Source organism: Anopheles marshallii, chromosome 2, assembly GCF_943734725.1.
Source record: "Anopheles marshallii chromosome 2, idAnoMarsDA_429_01, whole genome shotgun sequence".
NCBI classification, from domain to species: domain Eukaryota; kingdom Metazoa; phylum Arthropoda; class Insecta; order Diptera; family Culicidae; genus Anopheles; species Anopheles marshallii.
This window is the reverse complement of record NC_071326.1, coordinates 51,075,058-51,100,478: the sequence shown is the minus strand read 5'-3', so window position 1 is coordinate 51,100,478 and position 25,421 is coordinate 51,075,058. Positions and strand designations below refer to the sequence as shown.

Here is a 25,421-nt window from a genome sequence, read left to right as displayed (position 1 = left end):
AAGCCGCTCGCATTCACGTGTTTCTACGTGTAATTGGTACCAATAAATGCGGATCAAAGCTTGTATGTAATCGAATCGTCCCAACCACCCTTAAATCTACGCGCTCGTGGTTTTCCCTCCTAGCTCTATCCAATGGTCTAAACATTATGTATGAGGCCGGTTCCACGTTGTTCCTATTCAACTGCTGCAGCAGCGTGACCTACATTCTCGGATTGGAGAACCACAGTAAGAACAGTGGAAAATACGCCATCGTCTGTCACTTTTCAACCCGCGGGGAATAAACGAAAACGATTAGTGCAACAGATAGATGGACCCTCGGCCTCCAACGTTGGTGGAAACGCCGTTCTGCGCGTAGGTGATTTTCCCCTGTGAAGCCTGTGGTTGAAAAAGTGCTCCGGCCGCAACCGACTGCTGCTGAGGAGCGTAAGCATACGCGCCGTACTGCGATGGTACCGGATGGTTGAACTGACCGGTCGAATAAACCAATGGAGTCCTTTGCAAAGGACTTGCTGCGGTTGAGTAAATCTGAACTCGTTGCTGTTGCTGGGCTTGCTGCTGGTACTGTTGCTGCAACTGATTTCGGTAATAGACATTGGGCTGTTGTTGGAACGTCTGTTGCTGCTGCTGTTGGACGTTGGCTGTGGCGGCGGTGTTAAAGTAGGATGGTTGCGTCTGCAGCAGACTCTGTGGTACAGGCTTCAAATGCGCTGTCAAAGGGACGGATGCAGCGTGCGAAGGTTGCGTGAAAGCGGTGTAGCTGATGCCGTTACCATGATGTTGGGTCGTGGTGGCGGTTGTAACGGGCACTAAGGATTTAAGCTGCAATTGAAGGTCATCGGTTTAGCCGGATTAGGTTATCGTTCAATAGACACAATATATTTATTTTTTGTTTTATCCTTTAATATGATTATTCACACTCTACATGTGATTTTGCTGTTAGTAAACTTTGTCCTCTATTGATTTTATTACGGAAGATATCGAACAACAAAACTTATTTAAATTGAAATATGAAAACATGATGTACGTGACATACTTCACATTTTGAATAATTAATTTAACGGCTTTGAACTAGATACAATACATACAAAAAAACGATGTAAATGAAGCTCACCTTCTTAATGACAGAGGAAACGAATATCAAGGAAACAAATATGAGGAAAACAAACCCTAAATGATACTTCAATTCGAGTTGATTTTACTTACTTGAACGGGAGTGGCAACGGTAGGAAGAAGCTGTTTTCCGGCTAAACCATTACTCGCACTGCCAGCCGCATGTTGATGGAAAGCTAAAATAAAAGGAACCCAGTTTGGGTCAAATATAATCGAAAAAACGTTCGGTTAGTGAGGAACATAATACTAAAATAACCTGTAATATGGGTATAATAGTACGATCCGAGCGAAGTGATCCGTCCTCTCATTAAACGGGTTGATCCTGAAACAGTAATGGAATTTGAGGAAAAAGCAGTGCACCAACAACTTCTTAGTAGCCAATGCGCAACTCAGCTTAGGCACTGGTTTGCAGTGTCTTTGTATGAAGGCGAGAAAATGAATGAGCTTTCGAACACCAGCACTCCTGGTGAGAGCACGAATGCCCGGTGGATTATCTCGAGCGATGATTAATTACCCTAGTCTTGTTGCAAAGTGCTGTTTCATTTACATAAAACTCATCATCAGCAATCCAGGAATAAGGCTTGAACGTCTCATTCGGCATGCCTGAACAGGGCCGATGGAAGGAGACGGCTTGGAGATGGTAAGCGCTACCGACGACTAAGAAATCTGAAACATCCGATTCGCTCGCATTCCGAAACAGGCGAGCATAGTCAGCCCCCATAAGAACTGGGCATGCAATGCAATAATCCTTTACCGATCCGGTATTTCTGTGTCGGCACAAATTGTTTCCACCGGCCGCCTAATGGAAGCTTTGCCGTTTTTAATGGAATCGTTTTTCCTCGAAAGATAATTCATTTCTATCATCTGAATTAACATCGGGCAATCGGATTGCAACATTTCATTGGTAGACGCAAGGTCTTTAAGTTGAAGAATTTATATTCATCCCCTCATTCACACATTTGTACGTACGATATAATTATCAATACTGACCCTAGCTCACTGAAACATTGCAAATGCTTTACTTTAAGCGTCGATTGATAAGCTTTAAACGGTCCACATAAATTACGGAAACGGACGAAATCATGCTCCTGCTGTAAAATGTGCCCACTCAATCAAACCAATGTTACAAATTATGTTCCTTCAACAGAAACAACTTCACAAAACCCGCGTGGAGTGTAGCGTTTGTTTGAATGCACAGCACCATAAACTTGCTACTCCGTCTTACAAACGCATCCACCCAAGCGAACAAAATAGAAAACGCAAGAAAATACGAAATGGAAACAAGTTTTCAAATTGGTACCAAGCACGCCAGTCGTTCATGGTTCCGCTGCTTTACCGACCGTTATTGATGGATTGCGACCAATGAAATGGCAATAATGAAACATAAGTGGTCCGTTTTCTTGCCGGTTCCGTATTTTCCCTGCCGTCTTTTGGCACTGTTGGAGCTGGTCGAATTGCCTTTCGATAATGTTCATTTCGGTCGAACCTAACGCAACACAACTTTGATTAATAGCTTAATTCGAACAGGAACATAGAAAAGATGTTTATCAAATAAACCGTTCGCCACAGGGTCCCGAGTTGTAGTTATGCATTTTCTATTTTGTTTTATTTCATTATGAGAAACGATATTTTTTTTAATTGTTCATTTAAAAAAACTACAATACAACACAACATATTGCATACGATATTGTTGTGTCTGGAAGAACGTCCAACCGCAGACAAAACGAACCAAAAAATTAGATAATTGAGCATTCGTCGCATGAAGCAAAATAATACGACCATTCACAAACAGATTGGCAAAAACTTTACCAGGCATGCAATTTCCAAAACTGCGGGCAAAAAACTTGTTTTCACACTGCAGACCAAACCATACTGCAGGTTTTATCGCTTTGGCTGAGAAAACTTTGCTCTGTTGGGTGCAGTTGACTATGCAACGAAAAACACTCCGTCGGTTCTAATTTGGTGCCTGTGTTCTAAATCTGCTTTTTAACCCTTTTTCGTACACTGTCGTGGTTTTAAGCTACCACTTCGATTTTCTTCAAAATCAGCGTTAACGTTGAGATGAAATTAGTTAAAACTCAAATCAAAGATTTTAAATAACACACACATTAAACTTTATTTTTTTGAAAAACCAACCATGTGCTTGATTGTATCATTGTAAGTAATCATTGTACTCAACAGTCCTAACATGCCTAACAATGCATCAACAGTTTGTCTTCCTGTACTGCTAGTAAATCGGCAAAGCAAAATAGCTGTAAAAGCTATATAGGTGTCCTAATATTCAAAAAATCTATATTAAGTTGCATCCTACTGAAAATCCTCTGCATGTCTCAGATTTTTATCCGGTTGAACCTGATATAAATAATAAGTGTTTCAATTTCATCATTGCCAACCGGGTGTGCCTTATCCTTCATATACCCAACTCACCAGCTGTAAGGTATATCATTTAGTATAAGCTCTCACCGGTACAAATCCCAGCCCTGGGGCAGCCATGCCTGAGGTTATACTGTTTTTGCATTAGAACGGTCTATTTGGTGTTATTAGTCCCATCAGTACAAACCGCAAAGGAAACCACCCGAAATAGTACACGAAACTTGGTCAAGTAAATACCTAAAAGGAACCGTAGGAAAATGGACAAAAATGAGCACAAGAGCAAAGGAACTGTATTGTAGCGTGAATGTGATGGACTAAATGGGCAAATGTCGTCTCGACTTCGAACCATATACACGCATTCTTTAAGCACCCTGCTGCTGTTGCCCTATTTCGGGACGGCTTGAAGATGGGAGATAATGCTGATTGCATCATCATCCCTGTTCCTCCCCCTTTTCGTGCTCGGTTTGTCGGCCGTCGAACAATTTGGCCCGGCTAGTTGCAAGAACGGTTTCACTATCACAAAATATTGGCACCAAAGTGCTTACGGAATGCATCAGACAGTTTGAGACATCCCAACGCTACTTGCTTTATGGCATGACATTCCGCCCGATTAAGCTCGTTCTTTTATCGAACTTCGGACAGCAAGGACGAAACAAGGACACAGCCGACGGAGTGAAAAGATGCTGCCGAAAAGATGGGTCGCCGTCAGCTGCAACTGAATGACAAGTGCTTGTGGTGCATTAGCTGAACTGCAAGAATCGCACCGAGAACCGACGTTCTGTGTTCCGTGTGTGTTCTGTGTGGAACGAAGAATGCATCGCGATGGAGCTTGGGTGAACCACATTCGGGAGCTGAGAAGATATCACATTTCAAATCACAACTAGGTGAAAAAAGGGTCACAAGGACATGCGGTGAGTTGTGTACCTAGTGCACTTGCAGGAACTTTTCGGGGGATTTTGTTGGTGAAGAAGCAAGTACGCGACCGACCTTGACGGAGGCTGAACGTTAAACGACTACGAAGCGTAAACGTAAAGGATGAACGAATAAATACGGACATCGCTCAAGACCGGATTAGTCCAGATTCCTTCTGTGCGAGTGGTTCGCACTGTTGAGCGATGAGGACGACGACGAGGATGGTGACGACGAGGACGTTGACGACGAGGACGTTGACGACGAGGACGTTGGTTGAATGGACTTTGGTGTGCGGTTGCCATCGCCGGTAGTGTCCTGGCGGCCATACCGATAATAACTGTAGTACTTGCCCTCGTAGTACTTGCCCTTAAGCCGCTTGTCCGATTCACCCGGTGGATGAATCAGCTGTATACGGTCCGTATTGCTGTTGGTATTGGGTTTGGACCGTGGTTTAGTCGGTGTTCCACTAGCACCGGAAGCCTTCAACAGGGCCCGTGCCACGTCGTACGCACGCCACATGTTGTAGAGATTCCGGTTGAAAGCGCTTGGTTGTCCCGATTTCTTGCTATCCTTCTCGCACGGTTCATCCTGGACCGGTGTTCGGTTGCTAGAAACCGTGGGTTCGTCCCGGTACAGCACACCGTCCTCGCTGTTGTCGCCGTCACTGCCGTCGTCGTCCTCATACTCAGTGATCGGTCGAACGTCACCGGGAATGGGTCTAGTGGAAGGACGCAGAGAGGTAGTAAGGAACCGGGGAGTGGTAGGATTAACGAGGTTTGTTAGCGTGTCCGGATCACCTGCACGTTTGGGAAAAAGGATTGGAAGATAGAGGTGGAAAATCGCTCCGTTAGAGACCGTCGCTCGGACCTGACCGCCTGTGCTGGTATCGGTTTCGTGCTCGGACCGGGTGATGAAGCTAACACCGGATGAGATGAAGCCTAGCGAGAGCGGAAGTGCACTGGCGAGCCGGTCCCAACAACCGAATGTGAGTCATGTAGGTGCAGGAATGTGAATATGAGTGACGCGTGTATAAATGCGACATTAGATCAAATTTGACTAATTTTTTTTGTAGCGGACACAAACTGGAACACAATTAACGACACAGAGTTACTCAGAGATTACTTCCCATGTGCGATTCGATTGATCGAAATAAGGTTTGCTAGCTGCTTATTAAGATATAACTCCGCTATCTAAACATAATAACAGAAATTCGAGCCTTCAATTCTGCAGTGCAGTTTTCACTAAACTACCAAGAAGTCGCAGGGCATACTATATCATTGAAATTTAAATGTCTCTATGCAACTCTCGCGAAGTATCTACCACAAATTTAGTTGCCTATGATGTGAAACAATTATGTAGTCTTTTGATATAATACATCTTTTCACGACCGAAAAGTTAAACAAATCCAGGCACCAAACTAAACATAAATTCATTCATTTTCATCTGTCCGTCCTTTGATATCTCGTTCAGACGAAGCGAATGGTATCAGAAATTGACACAATATTAGCAAACCAACACCACTAAATTTATTCCACCAATAATGCAACGCAGCATGATCGTATATTCTCCAGAACTCCCAACATATCCGTACACCATTGTGTGTCCCGGTGTCCGGCAAACGTTCGGCGATGAGAGTAATGAATGTTCTAACGATTGACTGTGCCGAGCCCGGAAGAATCATTCCGGGGCTGGGTGCAGTAGAAATTCTAACACGTCCGAAAGACTTACCGTAGCTGGGAACCGTCGAGTAGATCTGATTTTGCTGTAGTCCGCCCGTACCGTAGTATGATTGTGCTGCTACTGGATACTGTGGACGAGCGGAAAAGCAGTACGAACGAAAAGAGGAAATTAGGCAACATAGTATATGAGCGTATTTCCATAAATTGCTTCCGATATTAAATGCAATCCCCGGGAGAGTGACCATTTCCTCCCATCTACACCCTCTCCCGAAGGGAGGTTATGATTATGCGATCGTCTTACCTTCGTCAACTGGCCTTGGGTAGCATAGACCTGCTGCGCCTGGTGTACCTGATTGATAGTGGCAATCGGGGCCTGATGAACGATCGGAACTGCCGGCTGTGCTCCGGCCTGGTTCGCCTGGTAGTGGATGGCTTGTGTGTGACTCAGGGGAAGCTGTTGTTGCTGCTGTTGGTAATTGTGTTGGCCAGCATGAACGAGCGATGCCGGCACGGAGTAATGGATGGCTGCCGGATGGTGTGCGTAAATGGGCTGCTGATGAGCGTACGCTGTATGCTGTTGTTGTTGCTGCTGTTGCTGCTGGTGTTGATGAGCAATCTCATGGACGGTCGCCGTAGCCACCGGATGTTCGTGGAGTTGATGCGTTGCATAGATCGCGGACGGCTGAACTGCACCGGGGTTAGCCTGGTGGTGGTGATACACCTGATACTGAGGGTAATGTGCGTACGCTAGCTGTGGTACGGCATAGTTGTACTGTTTTGTGAAGATAGAGAAAATTAAAAAATAAACAATAGGATTCTTCTTTCACTTATTCATTTATTTTTTTCATTAGCCATAAGGATCCTTAAACTGCTCTCCACCGGACTACCTTCGTCACAACCAAACTAACGGGCTCTAGATGCAGATGGAAACCCTCGGAAACGGTTGCCAACTTGAGCGATGTCGGTGATGTCGGTCGCTACGTAATTCAACTTGTGTATCACGTGCTGTAAAATAGTCGTTCACACACAATTTACAAAAACGGGTGTTACGTTCCTTACCACGTGTTTCTGTCGAGCGATTTAAAATAAAGCCATCCATCCCACGCGAACAGTTGTTGCGTGATTTCGTGCCCAGTAGCTTATGTAAGTGTGTTTGAAAAGCTTAAAAGCATCAGCACGGAAACCATTCCCAGCAAAAAGGACTGTTGCCTTTTTATATCCTTGTTTTTGGCCTCCCGGTTGGTATATTTCAGGCAAATCAATGCAAACGAGCGTAGGTAAGTGGAGCAGCTTTCAGTGTGGTTCGTGACACGCTGCAAGACCGTAGAACGTCTTTGTGAACTTTAGCAAAAACAAGTGAACCATACATGCAAACACGCAAATAAGCATATCAGTTACTACCGCCTAAATATTGCGTGCTGATGTGTTGAGAAAAGCTTGTATTTTCATTAATTTAGATTCATTCAGTGTTTTTTTTTTGTTCAACAACAAAATAGTTGTTGGAAGGGTAATACGATCAATTTGGCTTCAAAATAATACTTGTTCAAATGATATTATGATAGGCAATGATAAAAATGATTTTCAATATCAGATAAATATTAGACAGCTTTCTCCTTCGCAATAACGTAAATTAATTCATATTTTCGTTCAAATTTGTACTGATGTGAAAACAGTACAGAACATACCATAAAAAATAAAATGTTTAGTGATCCATAATGCTTTCTTCGACGAATACGACATCACTAGGGGCATGTCGCTTAACATCTGAATGTGTTTTTTATTCAGAACGATTCTTTTCTGATCTCACCTCCATGCAAACCATTCTGATAGCCTGATGTTGATTGGTTTGCAATCGATACACAAGCTTCGCTTCGACAAACATGCCAGATAATTCAATGCAAAATCAACGTTTATTTTCCAAGACAAGTCGATGCACCGTATAGAAACATCCCAATGGTTTGTGTTTTGTTTCGGTTCATTCATCAAACAAGATTTCATCAAACAAACGTTTATTTTGTATGCTGGATACTAACCGTCATCTCTGTTTTCTTCTGTTTACCTTCGAAATGATACACAATCCGAATCAGTTTCCGAACTGCCAACGGAATTGCTCAACGCAGAGCAAAATCAATCGCTTTGCCTGGGCTGATTTAACTAGTGCTCAAATGGAACTGGTGCTGGTCTTAAAACGATACAACATTTGACTACTTTAACCGATGTTGATGCAATACGTAGGATGTTGAACACACAAGCTATTTTCTATAATGAAGGTTTCAACTTCAACAAAAAGGCATAATAGTTTTGATTCCATTTTTGTAAAGGTTCATCCCTGTTCACCAAACATATCACACTTTCTCAAAAAATGGCAACTTTAATCCAAAATCAGAGCCACCATCATCAGCAACTCGTTTATGTGAGCGGCCATCGTGTTCGGTGCTTCAATCGAAAGCAATTTCTAAATTCGAAACGTGTCGTGACGATCGTGCAAGATGCTTCACCGCCTTGGAGTCGTCTGAGCATCAGTTGAGACCGGATAAAATAAAAACGAAATAAAGTAACAGCCTCCAATTGTCACCTTGCTGCACCTGTTCGAGCTCACGCTAAGACATTTCATCCCATGCTGCCAGCTTATCGTATCGACCTGCCGTACTCAATGTGATCGGTGCAGTGGTGGTTCATTTTGGCGCTCGCTTCATACATTTTTACTGCTTCATTTTCTTCACCAGGTTGTGACATCGAACGACCGAACGAGTGATTTTGCGTCCCGGATCATTTTTTGTCCTCTGCCTTTGCCTCTTTGTTCTTTGTGATCCGTTTCATTACACTACGCGAAATATGTTATGCCCGTTTGTGAAGGTCAGACTGCACCGAAAATCGCTGCATCCGAATGGAAATCTTACACATACACACACTCTTCTGAGAAAAAATGGAATGCTTGAAACTTAATTAAATGCTTCAGCTCAACCAGATACGATGAGGCACTGTGTTTTGGATGGTTCGATGGGTCAAGGTTTTGTACTCCCTTTTGTTCATTCTGTTGACTTCTTACCTTCTATGTTCATAAAGCTAAAAAAAGCTCCAGTCCTTTTGGAGGGTCGTTTGTGCAAGTTTTAATTTGTCCTTTCATGCGAAATATAATTTGATTGCCGTCAATTCCCCAGCGTTGGGCCAATTCGCAGGCTCATTTCGGGCTGGCTTTTGGCACGGGTACGAGCAACCATCGGTTCGAGCTAACGATACAGGCCAAAAAGATAGGTTCCGCACATTAGCAACACTTACCACAGCCTGTCAAGCGGTAGTAAATGAGTTGCAAAAATAGGACCAACACTGCTCACCCGCTCCACGGGTTCCAGCTTTTCCGGTCGACTCGTTCGGTTTTTATTTTTTCACACCATTTACGCCACTTTATACTCGCTTACGAGCGGGATAACGCGATATTTTTCCTGCTGCAGCTTATCGTGTACCATTGTGCGCCGTTGGCCTTGTTGCCTAACGGAAGTTAATGAAGCTCATCTGTACACATATTCTCACCCGCCACGACACACGTGCGCACCAAAAAACACACTAGCCATCCAAAGGTATGGCAAATGCTGACCGTGAAAATTGAGCAAAATTTGCACGCGCCGCGTGCCTGCGTTATCGGTAGCATAAAAGCAGAAGCCAACGAAGCTAAAAATATACAATAGAGACGAAAAGGAAGCGACACTCTCGTAAACCGTGATACCAAACAAAACCAAACCGCCAGCGGGTATCGCCTGGTTTGAGCAACAGGAGCCTTACATAACGAATTTATTGCTTGCCCCAGCTCTTCCGCTTACGGCCGTCCCCGGGCAAAACTTTCAACTTTTTGCCCACGACCAACTGTTCAAGCAATATTAAATCGGCAGCCAGCTGAAGAAAATTGTCACCGGTGGCATTACTATTGCCATTATTATTTTAACCCAACCGAACACGAGGCGATCGCAATCCTTTCCAATTTCCATTCCGATTTGAACCAACAATGGGACACAATTTAATAAACGGAACACAAAACTTTAGCCCGCGAATCATTGGTCTGGAATTTCAATAGAACCCTCTTATCCCATCCCATTGGTTGGTGTGCAGGGGTGTCCCTGGTGTTGTTTATTGTTGCCGGGCCGAGCGGCGATTTTGGGGTCCTAAATGGGTTAGGACATTTTCAAAATTTTCATTATAAATGCCATTTCGCGGATGAATTTATGATACCAAAAAAACCTATTGCCTATTGTAATCCGACTGGGGATGTTGGGAGATGATCCCCAGTTGATGATGTTTGGCTAACCGGATATAATTTGAATATTTTAAAAGGAAATGTGAAACCGGAATACATGTTAACACAAAGCTAAAAATGTAGCAAAAACCATGCAACAGAATCATGTTTTGATAACTACATGCTTCTTTAAAACACGGAAATAGACCAACTACTCTGCTGCTTTCGCCCCTTGCTACAGATTACATTGAAAGCTACCGGGCTGGGTTTGTTGGAGAAAAATCGACTATGAAAATGACGATGAAATTTACTACATTACTATGCGGCAGATCCTTCAGAAATGCCGAGAGCACCCGATCCCTACGCACTCCCTGTACATAGACTTCAAAACGGCCTACGATACCATAGATCGGACCGAGCTATGGATTACCATGCAGCAGTACGGATTACCTGAGAAACTGGTACAGCTGTTGAGGGTCACTGTGGACGGGGTGCAGTGCAAGGTGAGGGCTTTGAACATGCTGTCAGAATCGTTCGAATCTCACCGAGGTCTGAGGCAAAGGGACTGGCTCTCCTGTTTAACATCGCTCTGAACGGTGTCATGCGAAGAGCTGCCATCGACATCCGGGGTACGATTTTCACCTGATTCCTCCAATTCCTAGACATCAAAATCATCGGATGGATCGGATCTGCGGTGGTGTGCGAGGCTTACTCCCGACTGAAACGCGAGGCCGATAGGATCGGATTGAAGATCAATGCGACGAAGACAAAGTACCTGCTTGCCGGAGCCTCTGATCGTAATAGAACCCGACTCGGAAGCAGAGTGTCAGTTAACGTCAACGATCTCGGTGTAGTAGAGGAGTTCTGCTACCTTGGTACGATTGTCACGATGTTGATGATCCGTGACGTTGTTGGCACGATTGGGAAATCGTGCCTGCTACGGGATCAACAAACTCCTACGATCCAGAAAACTCCAGCAACACACGAAATGCACGATATATCGCACACTGGTACGTTCGGTAGTTCTCTACGAATAAGAGTACGGGACTATGCTAGCCGAGGACTTCAATACACTCGCGATTTTCGGCGGGTGCTCTAGTCTATCTTTGGCAGTGTGTGCGAGCATTGTGTGTAGAGAAGAAGAATGAACCACGAGCTCGCTGAGCTGTTTAGCGGAGCTGATATCCTGACGGTAGCCAAAGCCGGAAGGATACGCACGTGATGAGGATGCCAGAGCCATGCCCTAACAAAAAGCTGCTCGTCAGCGACCCGTAGAGGAACGAGGAGTAGAGGAGCACAGCGAGTTCGTTGGTTGGATAAGGTGGAGTCGAACCTGTCGGAGATTGTTTACAACCGTGGATCGAAGAATTCAGCACTCGACCGAGTTTCCTGGAAGCGGGTTGGCAATCTGGCCATGTTTATACGACGTGCTTAGCCCTGAACAGGCCAAGCAGAAGAAGAAGACCAATAAGTTTGTATGGTAACAAATCTTACTTATGATCAACGTCAGCTTGCGGCTAGAATTCAATCATTGCCTATTATTTGCTACAATAATTTTAAACACTGCTGGTTGTGACATAAGTTATACCAAATTTTAAATTATCCTAGTAAAGATTGTCTACATTAATTTTGGGACTTATTCGATACATATACTAGTACTTTATACTAAATACTGAATTCTGTACACTACATAAATTAAACTTATTAATTCGGCTATATCATATCAACTCATTTACAGTCATTGAACATTGAGCAAAAGCTGCCAAATTGTATGGCGAGTGTTTGTTCGTCGAACACATTTCCCATGCGATTTGACAGCCCTTGCTCAATGACTGTACACCGACGGGTAAGACCTCGAAGGGATTATAAGGATACTTCAAAAATTTCCTATTCTTCTTTTAAAGTTTCGTGACAGGTTGACCAGCTACAATAAAATTACTTTAATTGCTCTCACTCTAAACAATATCGATTGTTATAATTTTTTATAATAACAATAATCAAAAGACAGACCCTTGCAAGAAAAAGTACCAATCTACTGGATGACGGAATATTTAACAGCAACAGGGCCGAGTACACCCGAGATAAGATGACCTTTCACTGTTTGGAGAAGGCAATGTCTTCAATGGAATGTGAATAGTATGTTTGATTCAGTTACCTTTAGTTATAAGCAATACGGCCTGGCCGTTCTTCTGGATTAAAAAAATAATGCCATAGTCTATATAACTAACAACATTTTCTCCTAAACTTTCTCGTTTATACTACTAGTCTTGGTAATGGATTTGTTAGCTTACAGAATCCCATTAAAAGCATTGTTAATCAATACACTACATCAATACACTCAGCTCAAACGTTTGCCACATATCAATTTCCAATAACCAACATTAAAATGACACATCTGCATGCTTATCACCATTCGTGCAGAGCTCCGAATGACATCTTACCCAAATTACCCACACGAGTATCTCTTCGAATGGCTGTAAAATACAAGAAAGGCGAGCTAATGTGCATCACACATCGACGACTACCAAGAGCAACAACACAACTCGTAACGCCCATCAGATCTTATTACAAGCCGCAAACCAACTAGCTTCCCCCTTCATCCCCCAATCACAATCTCATTGTGCTGGACGCCTTGGCGTACATAATTGCTCCTGATGCGTGTGATGCAAAATTAGATGCATGCAAAACATCACTTCGCACCAACCGAGCAATGAGCGTTTCCGTAATGAAACCGGCCTCGACAGGGACTGCACCGACGATGCAGCTTCTTTACAAATTACACTTGCCCTCTAGGGGTGGTTTCAAACGGTGGCTTTGTTTGTTCGGTTCCCGCTCCACTGAGCAAGAAAATGAGGCATAGATTATTCCATTACCGGTGAACCGGTTCCGGTTGTAAAATGTTTTTGCCAGCGTTTAAGTAGTGTGCACGGTTCGTTGTAAGCCGTCCGTGTCAACTGCCGCATGCTTGAGGGCAAGTTAGCATAAGGGATATAAACATTAGCTATACTTTGTCGTGAGAGGCGGATGTTCCGGGACTTTACCACTTTGTGCAATTAATGTTTGATTTTTCTATTAAACATCGATGGTAAATAAAATTTAAATAAACAATCCTTCTATACCATTGGTAGCAAAGTGAGATGTCTAGCATTGTGATTGGAAATGTGTCAAGCACTGTAAAACAAAGCGATTAATTGGGCTACGAATAATGTCGATAATTAACGGAGCAAACGCGGAATTAGGCAAAAGACAAGTAGAAAATGGCATAAGAAAATTGTACTTCAGCCCACATGCAGTTGGAAATCATAACCCCCGTCATAATAGAAAAGACAATAATAGAATAAATTAATAATTTATACGGAAATAATTTACGGAGTGTGATTGTATCCGGTATGATTGAGTACAATCGTACTTCCGACGAAATTTATTTTTATTTGCTTTTCAGACTTTGTTAATAAAACGGAAATTTCTATTTTTACACAATTATCTGGTGCAATTCAGGCGTAATTATGTCAAACACTTGATAATTTCCAGCTTCAGCACCACTCCGAACTTTGGCTAATGAGTACCGTAAACGTACAGCTTCTCTGCTTCCACGGTAAACGAAGAACATTCCCAGGCGGAAGTAAATAATGCCTACCCGAGTTTTTACTCCGGTTGCCAACCACACAAACCCAATAAAACGCGTTCCTCACGTGGAAAATCTCGTTAAAAAGTTTAGCTAGCAACTTTTTCGCTTCTATCCACACGCTATCCAGGGCTTCTATCCAACGCGTCCGGGGTGTAGCAAATCCTTTCGGAACGCAGCGGAACCGCGAGCATCCATCCATCAAACAATCGTACGACAGCCTGCCACATCGCGCACACTGGTTGCTTCGGTGAGCTGAAGTGAAAATTGGCTGCGAAGATGACGTCTTTTCATGCGAGAAAACAACCGCTCGCACTCAAAGCCGTGACATTTGCGATCTCATTAAAGTAAAACCGTTCACATGTTGGAACGCCCGGTTTTGCCGGGGCAGGCACATTTTATATCGTCACGCAGTACCGACGAATCGGTTTTTACACTTTGAAGGAGACTGGTTGACAGGGAGCGTTTGAAACAGGATGACACTTCTGGGGGACAGCACGACAGAAGACAGCGAAGGTGCGTTTTGTACGGTTTTGTTCTCCAGCTGCGTCCCCCGGGAGAAAAAGAAACATTCGTTAATTATTTCACCAAGTTTCATCCATAACGCACTGTCCCGGCCTTGGTCTCGCTGAAACCATTTTCAACCTTCTACAACACCGATCCATCCTTAACACTTAATACGAGCCGTTCCCGATGGGAAAGCAATATGTTACCATGCGCACGAAAAACCACACATACGCATACTGCTTGTACATCCTGCTCCCGTGGGTGCTCACCACGCGCCTGAGGTTCAAGCATTACTTTTTACCACTTGGAGGCTATACACCTCAAGACATGCGACGATCATTTGCGATGCCCCAAACGACGATAGAGTTGTACGTTCTCGGGCGAAGGGGGCGAAAAGTTGACAGCACTGTTGCGTAATAATTGATGACATTTAAATTGATTTCTTATTTTCGTCAACTTTCCCCGGGGGAAGAATGTCGCGTTCGGTCGACGACAAACGCCACCATTAATGAACGCAAAGTATTGAATAACAGGAACGTGGAGCACCGGAGCACATACCGACACCAACGATGGGTGGGAGTGAGATTGATTGAGCAAGTTTTAAGGTGATGGTGAAACTGACGTGATAATTCTGGAAAGTGTTTCCGCGGAGTTTCTATCCCAAGTGGTGACACTCAGTACGTGTGCAAGGTTATTTCAGCCTTTTGTGACTGAGTACAATTTGGTACCATCGAAATTTTAGCAAATTCATCGAAATAATAGACTCGAGAGTTGTCGATTGTCTGAATCAGTAAGAAAGTGTTGTTTTCGTCCAATAGGGCGGGAATTTTTCTTAGAAGCATATTGTTCATGTTTTACAATGGGTTTATTCAATAAACTACAACAAACATGGGCTTTTCCTATTCACTCCATTCAATCCACTCTCCAACATGTATTAAAATCTTCTGTCCTTATGCAATTCCAAAAATCCCGTTGATAACCGGAAACTCATTTAATACCAACATATGTGTCGAATTTCAAAGAAACATCCACCGCCATCGCTTCGGATCAGATAAATCGTCACGGGATGCTGCAAAAAATGTGATGCCTTACGGGTCGGAATGCAAATGTTCCCTTCGCTCCATATTGCCTTCATTATTCATTGCCTCGGAAAAGCCTCATGCTGCTATCTTTTCTCTTCCGTCGTCAGAGACCCGTCAACATATTGTCTTACTTTATTCTTTAAACCGGCACTCCGATCGTGAGATACGTGGAGTAAAATTTGCGCATCAAACAGCTTGCTCGATCAGTGGACTCCCGGAACCATTTGGAGGGATATGTGAAGCGAAAACAAAAAACAAGAACGCATGTTTTATTTCTCCATTAACAAGGGTTAAAGCATACACACACTCGCAGATACTGATTGCTTGTAAATATTTATACATGCAGCAACACGTGCGCCCAATCAGAAAAGGTATGCCCACAAGGTTTTTGAGGCAAAACTTTCACTTTCGATGCGAAGGGTGCGGCTTCGTTTTTGGGTCTACGGTCAAAGAAAAATTATTTTACTAGACTTTACCGGGTGCTGTTTTTTTCTTAGTATAAAAAAAGAAAAGTTCTCATAGCAAATAATCATCTGTTAACTATACCAACTAGGAATAATCAGGTCATATATCAGCAACATCATACACCAACACCATGCCACAGGTTGATAGCCAATCAACGCATGAAAGACCATTATCTGCCTAGCCCTTTTCTATCAGAAGCGATACCTTGCTATGAATAATAATAGCATCATTACTTCAACACTAAGTTTTGGTTTATTCGTAAGCTGGAGATCACTTCATTCTAAACCTTCATAAGCAGCTGCTCGTTTACAACGATTAACAAACGTAACAGATGATTTACAACATTCAAATTCGCAATACTGAAAATATTTATTACATTGTTCATAGAGCTTTTTAAAATTATATTATCCATAAAAATACAACTATTTGAAAGGAAATATTATCAGCTTTATTGTGTGAAGCATAATCGATTGAAGTAGCTTTAAACCCGCACTGTAACTAGAAACCCACAAAAAATTGTACTTGGATGCCATATAAATATAAAACTTTAAAGAATAATTTTCTTTGCTTGCAGTATGAACCAACAGTGCGAAAAATATGAATTATGTAACAGCTATATTCTATTTCCATTTTTATGTTTTATGTGTGTCACACGACAGCATAGTTTTTAGTACTTACTGTGTGTAAACATAAAGCCTACCCAACTGTCAACTAGCTTTGTTCTCAAGTGCCGGTAAAGCTTATCAGTAGAAAAATTGCTATCAGCTAAAAGGTTTCAGCCGCAAGCCCCTTGAGTTATTGTTTTCCCCCTATTTGCAATGCAGCGTTTCGTGTGCGACCTGCACATCCTGAACAAACGGAAAAGAAGTGCGCATGCATGTGCAACAACATCAGCGAGGTGGATATAATAATCCGCTAGCCGCTAGTGCACAACTCAGCGACATAATCTACTGCCTGTCGGTGGTCACCAATGCGTCCATTTTTCACGTCCAGAAAATCTACCAACTCACCTGGTGTCCTGTCGTTACGCTGGGTGTCTGCAGGAGGTGGCCGGTGCTGGTTACCGCATGCCCATACCCAAACGGTACAGCACCGATGGCTGCGTGTGAAGCGTGGCCAGAAATGGGCGCAGCTACGACGGTTGCTCCGGCAACGTGATGATTTATGTAAGCCGTATGCTGTGCTGGCGTACCTACCGAAGAGCGGTTACAGGGGGTTTGGCATTAATTTCACCTTAAGCTATCGTATGTGTAAACATCAAATAATTCCATCAACAAATTGCCACTCCCACTGCGTTATCACTCGTCGATGGATGAACAGCAGCCCTCAATTGAATTTCTCGTGAGACAGATAAATGACCTTCAATTGGTGGTTACAAACCCCAAACGCTGAGCATGGTTCAGATTGTGTTTGCTATTAATTAGCACGTCAGCACAACCCATCGCTAGACACTGTGGATATGGTTCGGTTCTGGTCCTGGGAAATGGAGCTCATCTAATCGCATCGTGGTTAAAACAAAGGCATTTAATCTCTATCAAGCACCAAAATGATTACGCTCACTGACCACAAACGGATGACGTCCTTAGTAATCCGTTTCGCATGTCCTAGGACAAATAGAGCAGATATTATTCTCCCCTACGAATTGGTTTCAATTTAGCTCTTACCATAGAACTTATGTAAAACCATACGAGCATACCATAGAAGCGTTTATCTGTTCTAAGTCGAACGTGTTCAATTGTGAGTTTTTGGAGGATATTGAATGCATCGTTATTCTGTGGGAAATATCATAAACCAATGTCATTCAATACAATCAACGGATTTAATAACTTAATCTGATCTGGAAGTTTGAAAAATGAAAGAGTTTATATGGAATTTATTTCAATTTACTAGGTACCTGATGCATGGAATCAACTAACAGTTCGAAGAAACACATTGTGAATTTCACTTGTTGGTTAACGGCCTTTTTATGCATGCTACGCATAATGGCTTTATGGTTTCAGAACATATACTACATAACCCACTTTTACCTTCTTTTGTTTACATATCGATGACATTCCTATTTCCATAAAACCTTTCTCATCAACATTTCAAATTGAAAGCGTACCAATGAAATTGAACCAAACAAATGCCGCACTGCTGCAGATAATGCATACCAAATCCTATCATCCGGGCGTACAAAAAAAGCTTACACATTTGTTGCATATTTCAAAATAGACCACACACATCCCCACGCATGTGCACTCATGTTGGCACGAACCAACGCTGGTCCGTAAGCTTTCACTGCGCCATTGTAAATGGTTTTGCATCCAGGGAAATACAGTGTTCTTCCGTCTGACGGCTATCCTTGGTGCAACAATTTCTCATGACCGACACAGTGGTGCAGGAAAGCATGCGATGAAAAATACATATCCTATGCTCCCCGTTGTAACTACGACCAGGCTACCATGTTGTTTATGATCGCGTTTCGGACAGGGACCGGATACCGTTGGCTAGGATCAGCGAACCACCATTACAAGAAGCAAAACTAACGACTTCAATCTGGGCACCTGTGCACATTCGCTCCCGAAGACTGCTTCCGTTCCGGCTAGCTGTCGGTTTTACATATAAATTCCAATAAAACATTCAAAACCGACGACGTGACGCTTGCACCTTCGGCTGTACGACCCTCGACAGCGACAATCTCCCAAGCCCATGCAACAAGAGCGGAAAAACTATCATCAACAACATGAACGCGACGTGCCCGGAAACGTTCAGCTATACTCGTTGATGGCCACCCTCTACCAAACACTAGATGTACCTTCATTTCACACTGCTACTAACCGGTACTGCCGCTGACTGATTGTATCATTTGCCCAGTGAGCGCGACTATCGCTTGTGGTAAGCCGTCGGTACTGCTTCTCATTTGCTTGCATAAGGACATTCTCTACTCTAGTACTTACCTACGACCACCGGTATGTCCGGAGCGCCTCTTTTGTTCTGCGATTTGTCCACGACACCAGCCACGTTTTTGCTGGCATTTTCACCGCCTGCCACGGAATGGGATTGTTCCTGTTGCACTGATTGTTGGTTCGGTTGTTGCTGCCCATCCGCCAAACAACTGCAGGACAGCAGTAATAACAGTGGTATATTTTGCTGTTTGAAAAGGATTGATTTAAAAAACGAACAAAAGCACAAGATGTTAATGCGAATTAAAATGTAAGTACCGCACCGTTACATGAATAAACAATTTGTCAATCAAAGCTGAATCTTCTTCTAGTTTCTGTTTTTTATATTCTTTTAAAACGAATTCATTGCAATGTGCATCATTGTTAATTGAAGATGGCAAAAACCATATTGAATCGAACGATAGTTCATGGATTATTCATACCCTCTTCTACAGGCTAGCATTCTTTCACGAGCACATTGTAGATAAATTGAATCACACGATTTACAAGCAATCCTTAGTTTCAAATCGAACGATTAAAGATGGTGAAGAATTTATTGTCTCTGCCAGATAATCTTCCAATGGCTTTTGTCTCGTTTGCCACACTGTGCATATCTGCTATGAATATTCCACGAAAAAATAAAGTTCGATACAGACGAAACAACCGGAAATAGAACCATTGCTGCAATATCATATTTCTATCTACCACCATCCACTAGACGATGGATACATCAGGACTACACCTGACTACTGTACTAGTGACTGTTTCAAACCGATCCTGTATGCATGATTTGCACCTTTGTAACAAGACCAAACAAACATGGTTGACAATTTTCATACAGGTGGTTGAATCGTCTGTTTCACTTCGCTATGCATATTGGATTCTCAGAACAATATAACACAATGAATTTGGCAGACCAAATATAACATACCTTCATAACAATTAAATATGTCAAATAAACATTAAATTCGCTGGTACATAGTGTTAAAGTTTTGAAAATCTCCAGTTTTTTACTGTGTTTGCTTCCCATGATACACACGGGCATTGAGGATTAATGTGCACATTTGTGATCGATTCCATGCAACTGGATTCGTTGTGGTCGTAAGCCGAACCTATTTTTCAACAATGACATTCAACGGGGGTGGACGGTGGAATCAATGTGCCACGTACCATAATAAATGACCGTTCCTCGGTCTGAGACCAATTTGAATCCTTCAATGCTAACTATAAATCAGAAATACAATTCAATCAAGTTGAATTTTTTGAACATTTGAATTCCACAGATTCGGATTCATTGCAGAGCGGATGGTGTTTAATTTAAAACAGTCGCTAGTTTGATAAGAAAACATTATGTTTGATGGAATCAGGTATAACTTAATATAAAAAAGAAAGCAATACCTCTTTAATAGCAAATATTTTAGAGTTTTTGGTCAAATATAATCAAACTGATTGATAAACCATAAATTATACACGAATGACACATGTATTCCGAATCTACTGACGGTTCCCAAACATCAAATCTAAATCATTTATTATTCGTATTAGTCAAATACCGTCAAATCCCTATGCTCCCCCATGGCAGTTAATCAATTCCAATCACGATTTTAACTTTCACCCTTACACAACGAGCCACACAACCATGAGTCACTCTGTTTCTTGGTTTGGATCTTTGGCTGATTTGAGTTGGAAGAACTTTCTTTTCTACTGACCGTTCCTCTCGTTGGCCTTTTTGCCGTAAATAGAAGCAATCACCATTTATTCCTATTTAGCGCACTTTCCACTTTGGATGTATTGACTCTCCTTCTGATTTTTTTTCACACCCCCGGCCCCCGGCCACTCACAAATCTTCTCTAGCTAATGGAATTATAGAACCAGAAGGGAGATAGATAGAATACAAAGAAATCGGACCGCGTACCGCGGTGATGGTAAATCGCATTCGGAAACCATATTTTATAGTTAGGACCATTATTTCTTCATTTGATAAATCTTAATCCTTTCTGCACACTGTAAAGCTCATTCTTTCCTTCTTACGCTCCCATATTCACTCGCGTACAAGACACACACACAAAACAGAACAGACTCTGCTCGGTATAACCGGGAAAGGTGAACCGCTGGTGGCACGGGAGCATCAACACAATTGCTTGACGGTGGTGCTCAGAGGCCACTGGAACACCGGGATAGTACCGGCGCTGCACGCTTACGAGCATGCATGTCCTGCGACACGAGTGTGCCACACAGGAATGATATTCTTGGCTAATCCGTACGAGCCGACAACGCTAGCCATCCAGAAACACCGCGCCACTGTTCGCACTTGGTAGCATGCCGGGATGAGCATACCAACCGGCAGAAGCATCAACATCGCATCGTGCAATCCCTTGCACGGTATTCCGCGTGCAGAACCGTCAGTCGCATCGTCGCCAGCTGTCCGTCGGTGGCTGCTAAGCTTCTCGAATATAGGACGGATTTAACGGAAATCGGTAACAAGTGTTCCTTATTTTATAACCCAACGAATTCTGAGCTATGTCGGAAAGCAGATGCAGCACCATGTGCATCCTGAACACTCGACAATCTGACACCTCATATGCACTAACGGAACCGGCTGCCAGCAACGGTGTGGTATGTTCACTTTGTTCGTTTATTTTTACTGCTTCCTTTCTTTAAGTCACTTATCCCTTTGCAGCAGTATGTTGAAAAAACGAATAACCATCAATTTGTTTTTACTCGTTCCTTTAAATACCGATAATCATATTCTTTATGTGGCTTTATGTAGCACTCCAGGTAGTTTGACATAATTGACATACTTCTTTTATTTCATCGTTTAACTCTTCTGATATAAATTGTAGAACACTAATTAGTTGTTTGTTCATTCTTTTAAATTAGCTTTTCATACACTTTATTTTTATAACAGCTTAAGTTTTGATCATATGCATAGAGACAAATCATAAGCGCTAAAATAAATTTAATCACGTACCATAAACTTCATTTTACACCAACTTCACTTAATCAGTTGAAAAACGTAATTATCTTTTTTTCCACTGAAACAACAAGTACTCGATAGAACTTAAGCAATCAAGTTAAAACTCTTTAATTGAAACACAAAATCCCAACCCAATCCGCACAAACATAAAATCAATTTTGTATAAAAACAAGTACAGCGCAAACGCTAGCTCTACAAATCGTTGCACCGTATAATCCGACAAGCCGCGAGAAGGTAAACATTCAACTGAAAGTGAATTTAGCGAACAATTCCGATTTATATGGATGTAATATTTTTAATTAGTGTCAGCCAACACCGGTGTTTGGGTGGGAAAGCTGGATAATTTTCCTATCCATTCCTTCCCATTCATTTTCCATCACCATTTTTGCTTCGCTCTCGCTCGTGCCGTTATCGGATGCACTTCCATACCGTCGGATGCATGGAGTAGTGTTGCAAATTGGCACGAGCGAAACATCAACACCATGTGCAATCCCTTCCACTCTGAACGTTAGATCGTCGGTTGTTGTTTTATTTTCCTCTTCTCTAACAATTTTCCCCAGCGTAACTCCGTTTCACTTGCACTTTTTGTCGTGCACAACAACGGCCTTGGCTGCATCTCGTCTTCTCTCCGATCCCAGGTCGGCTCCATGCCATAGTAGGTAGTAATGCTTCGACCCAGCCACAGGGCAACATAATCCGATACTAACTACTATCTTTCAAGCTTCCACTTTTGACTGACTATCTGGCTGAGCAATCGCAATGGTCGGCATCTGGTAGTATGGATAGCAGCTTAGCCTTGCGGTCACTACTCGATTCATTGCAAATTAAAATTAAGCTTTATTAGCCCCGACTACACACCCGACTGCCGAGTGTATGTGGCGTGATATAAACGACTGAAACACGCGGAAAACAAACCCAGCATACGGATGGTTTATTTGGAGGTGGATTTGTCGGTGCACCGGAATCTGTGCAGCGGTCTCAAACCGACCCACGGGAACCGAACACGCCGTGCAGCATAATTGTGCTCAAGCTATCTGTGCAGAACCAACAAGAAGGAGGTGTAGCACTGCAAACAGAGGCATGCAATGGCTAGCAAAGAAAATTGTTCATGAGTACAAATATTTCTAGTGAAACGATTGGTGTGAAAAATTGTGAAATTATTATTATACGATGATTGTGAGTGCGTATTTACACTTTCCTAGTGTAAATGGAAATGAATTTTGAAAATTTACTCCTAATTTCATTGATTTCAAATACAATAATTCATGCGATATAATACTTCATTACACATAGATAAAACTTAACTGTTTTTCATCTTCATTTTATAAGAAAAATGGTTATATATTATAAATGTTTGTTTGTTAGTATAATGCAAACATTCATTAAAACTACTTATGCAATTAAAAGCCTTAATACACCTTAATAATTGGAATATCCATTTGTATAACATATTTCGAAGATACTTTGAATCAGCCAGCCTTATGGTACGCAATGAGACCGAAAGCATTAAAGAAGCACTTTTTTGCACTTGTCAATCAAGAAACTATAGTTGCTGTCTATTAACATGATCAGCAGTAAAAAAGTGGTCCCATGCATTCCTCCCATCTTATACATCATTAGTGTATGCATTTCTCCGTTTGTGTGTACATGTCTGTATCAATAAATGTAGCGCCTCATCTGCAACTGCATCGTTAGCCCCGGATGGAGTAGTGCTTGTGGGCTTCTTAATTGCCGCGTGATGCATGTACACTGGTTTAATCGTAATTATTTTTAGCACAGTTATCAATGGCATCGGGTGAAGTATTCGTTCACAGATGTGTTATTGATTTTTTAATCCATCCCAAAGATTGATATGATGGAACAAAATCATAACATGCACATGCACTCTCACATAAACTGATCAAATTATCGGGTTTAATTTATCTAAGGGCAGTCTACTGCATAAAATTAATATAATCGTTAGCTATATATTAACATAATCGTTAGCTTATTGTTGGGATAAACAAAATGGGCCGCCGTCGGAAAGAAAGTCGTGCTGCTGTTTGATTTATGTCCGCAATCCTTTATCGCAACATCCAAATAATATTGGTGGAACTGGTAGCCTTAATTGACCGATGGGTATTGGCTTAAACTAAAATAAATTAGAGCTCATACGATATTCAATAACTCTAATTGGAGAGCTAATTCCATTTGTTGTTCCTTCCTGAGTGCAATTCCAAAAGACAAGTTATAGAAAATAACACTGTAACCCGTCAATGAATTATCACTTCATTAAATGTGCATGATAATTGCAAATTTCCACATTGATGTAGGAAAATCTCCCTCGAAATTCAGTTGTTCAGTATTATAGTAGCCTGTTGATTATATATAATGTATGCAAACAGTACGATAACCGCGATGATAAATGTCTCTTTTATCATAGTCCAACACCGATCTCATTATCAACGTGATCCAATCCTACTAAACTGGCCAGCATGCAAGCGTTCCTTGTACCTGTATAAAGCTCACGGTGGAATCGACTGCATTTTCAACCACACCGTTTTGAGGGTGAGATAGTACCCATTAATCGGTGCCTATTCATTCCTGGGTGCATAAATTACCGACCAATAAAGTAGAACCCAAGCAAACCAATGCACTTCCCGATTGAATGGAGTAACTATTTTCCATACCATCATGACCGAGCTTTTCCTAACAGCGCCACGCCAATGATGTAGTAGTGGGATGTGGCACACTACCAGCGAACAACCTATTCACCAGATTCCACAGTGAAACCACAGTCGACCGATTCCTTGTGCGAGGACCTGGAAGCTGAACTACTCATTCGGCAGTACAAGACAAAAGGTGCGTAGGCACCGTTTACACAGTCATTAGTGTTGGTACAAAGCTACAAACTGTGCAAGCAACAGTGACCAAAAACGCATCGAATTTACGACCCCTTCCACAACTGCGCACGGATACATCTTTGTCAGAGCGTGTCGCGATGGGCGCCATCAGGCGTGCAGGGAGAATGTGCATTTAATTAATTCCAACAGTGGATCCACCATGCCAACGTACGTAGATGGCTACATGACGTGCACGACACACGACACGACAGCAGACAACGGCTCACCAGATTGGCGTCAACGACCCACGGATACGGTGCTGAACATCGGGCGGGAAAATCGGGTTTCCCTACCAAACGCTTGGACAGTTAACATGCCTTGCTCAACGTGCTTCAAATGTTCGGTGCTGGTGAGGCCGTTTGCAACACGGAAACAAGCGGTCCGCTTTCCATCTTCCATCGAACCGACATAGACAAACGATTGGTGTAACCATTAAACGTGCAATGTTTTCCCACAACACATGTCACGCGTTCTCGGATCTTAACTGAGAAACGAGATGCACTACAACTATACCGTACAGAATGTTTGAGGGCACATGATTTGATGCACAATCACGGGTAACAACTACATCGAACATGTCATTGCATTAGCAGTTCAACTGTTCAGGTCATACATGACTACAAATAGGTTTTTAATATTAGCATTTAATATCGAGAA

At 42.5% G+C, this 25,421-nt stretch overlaps 1 protein-coding gene across 1 annotated transcript; it reads right to left on the bottom strand.

Moving 5' to 3' along the window:
• Window positions 1–291: 291 nt before the first annotated feature.
• Window positions 292–21,888, bottom strand: LOC128718102 (AF4/FMR2 family member lilli-like). Its single transcript, XM_053811776.1, is given in 10 exon segments — window positions 292–819; window positions 1,204–1,286; window positions 4,590–5,192; window positions 6,124–6,202; window positions 6,376–6,846; window positions 6,962–7,048; window positions 7,050–7,079; window positions 16,992–17,173; window positions 18,921–19,113; window positions 21,877–21,888. Coding segments are annotated over 10 exon segments (2,268 nt in total).
• Between the last annotated feature and the right edge of the window lie 3,533 nt (window positions 21,889–25,421).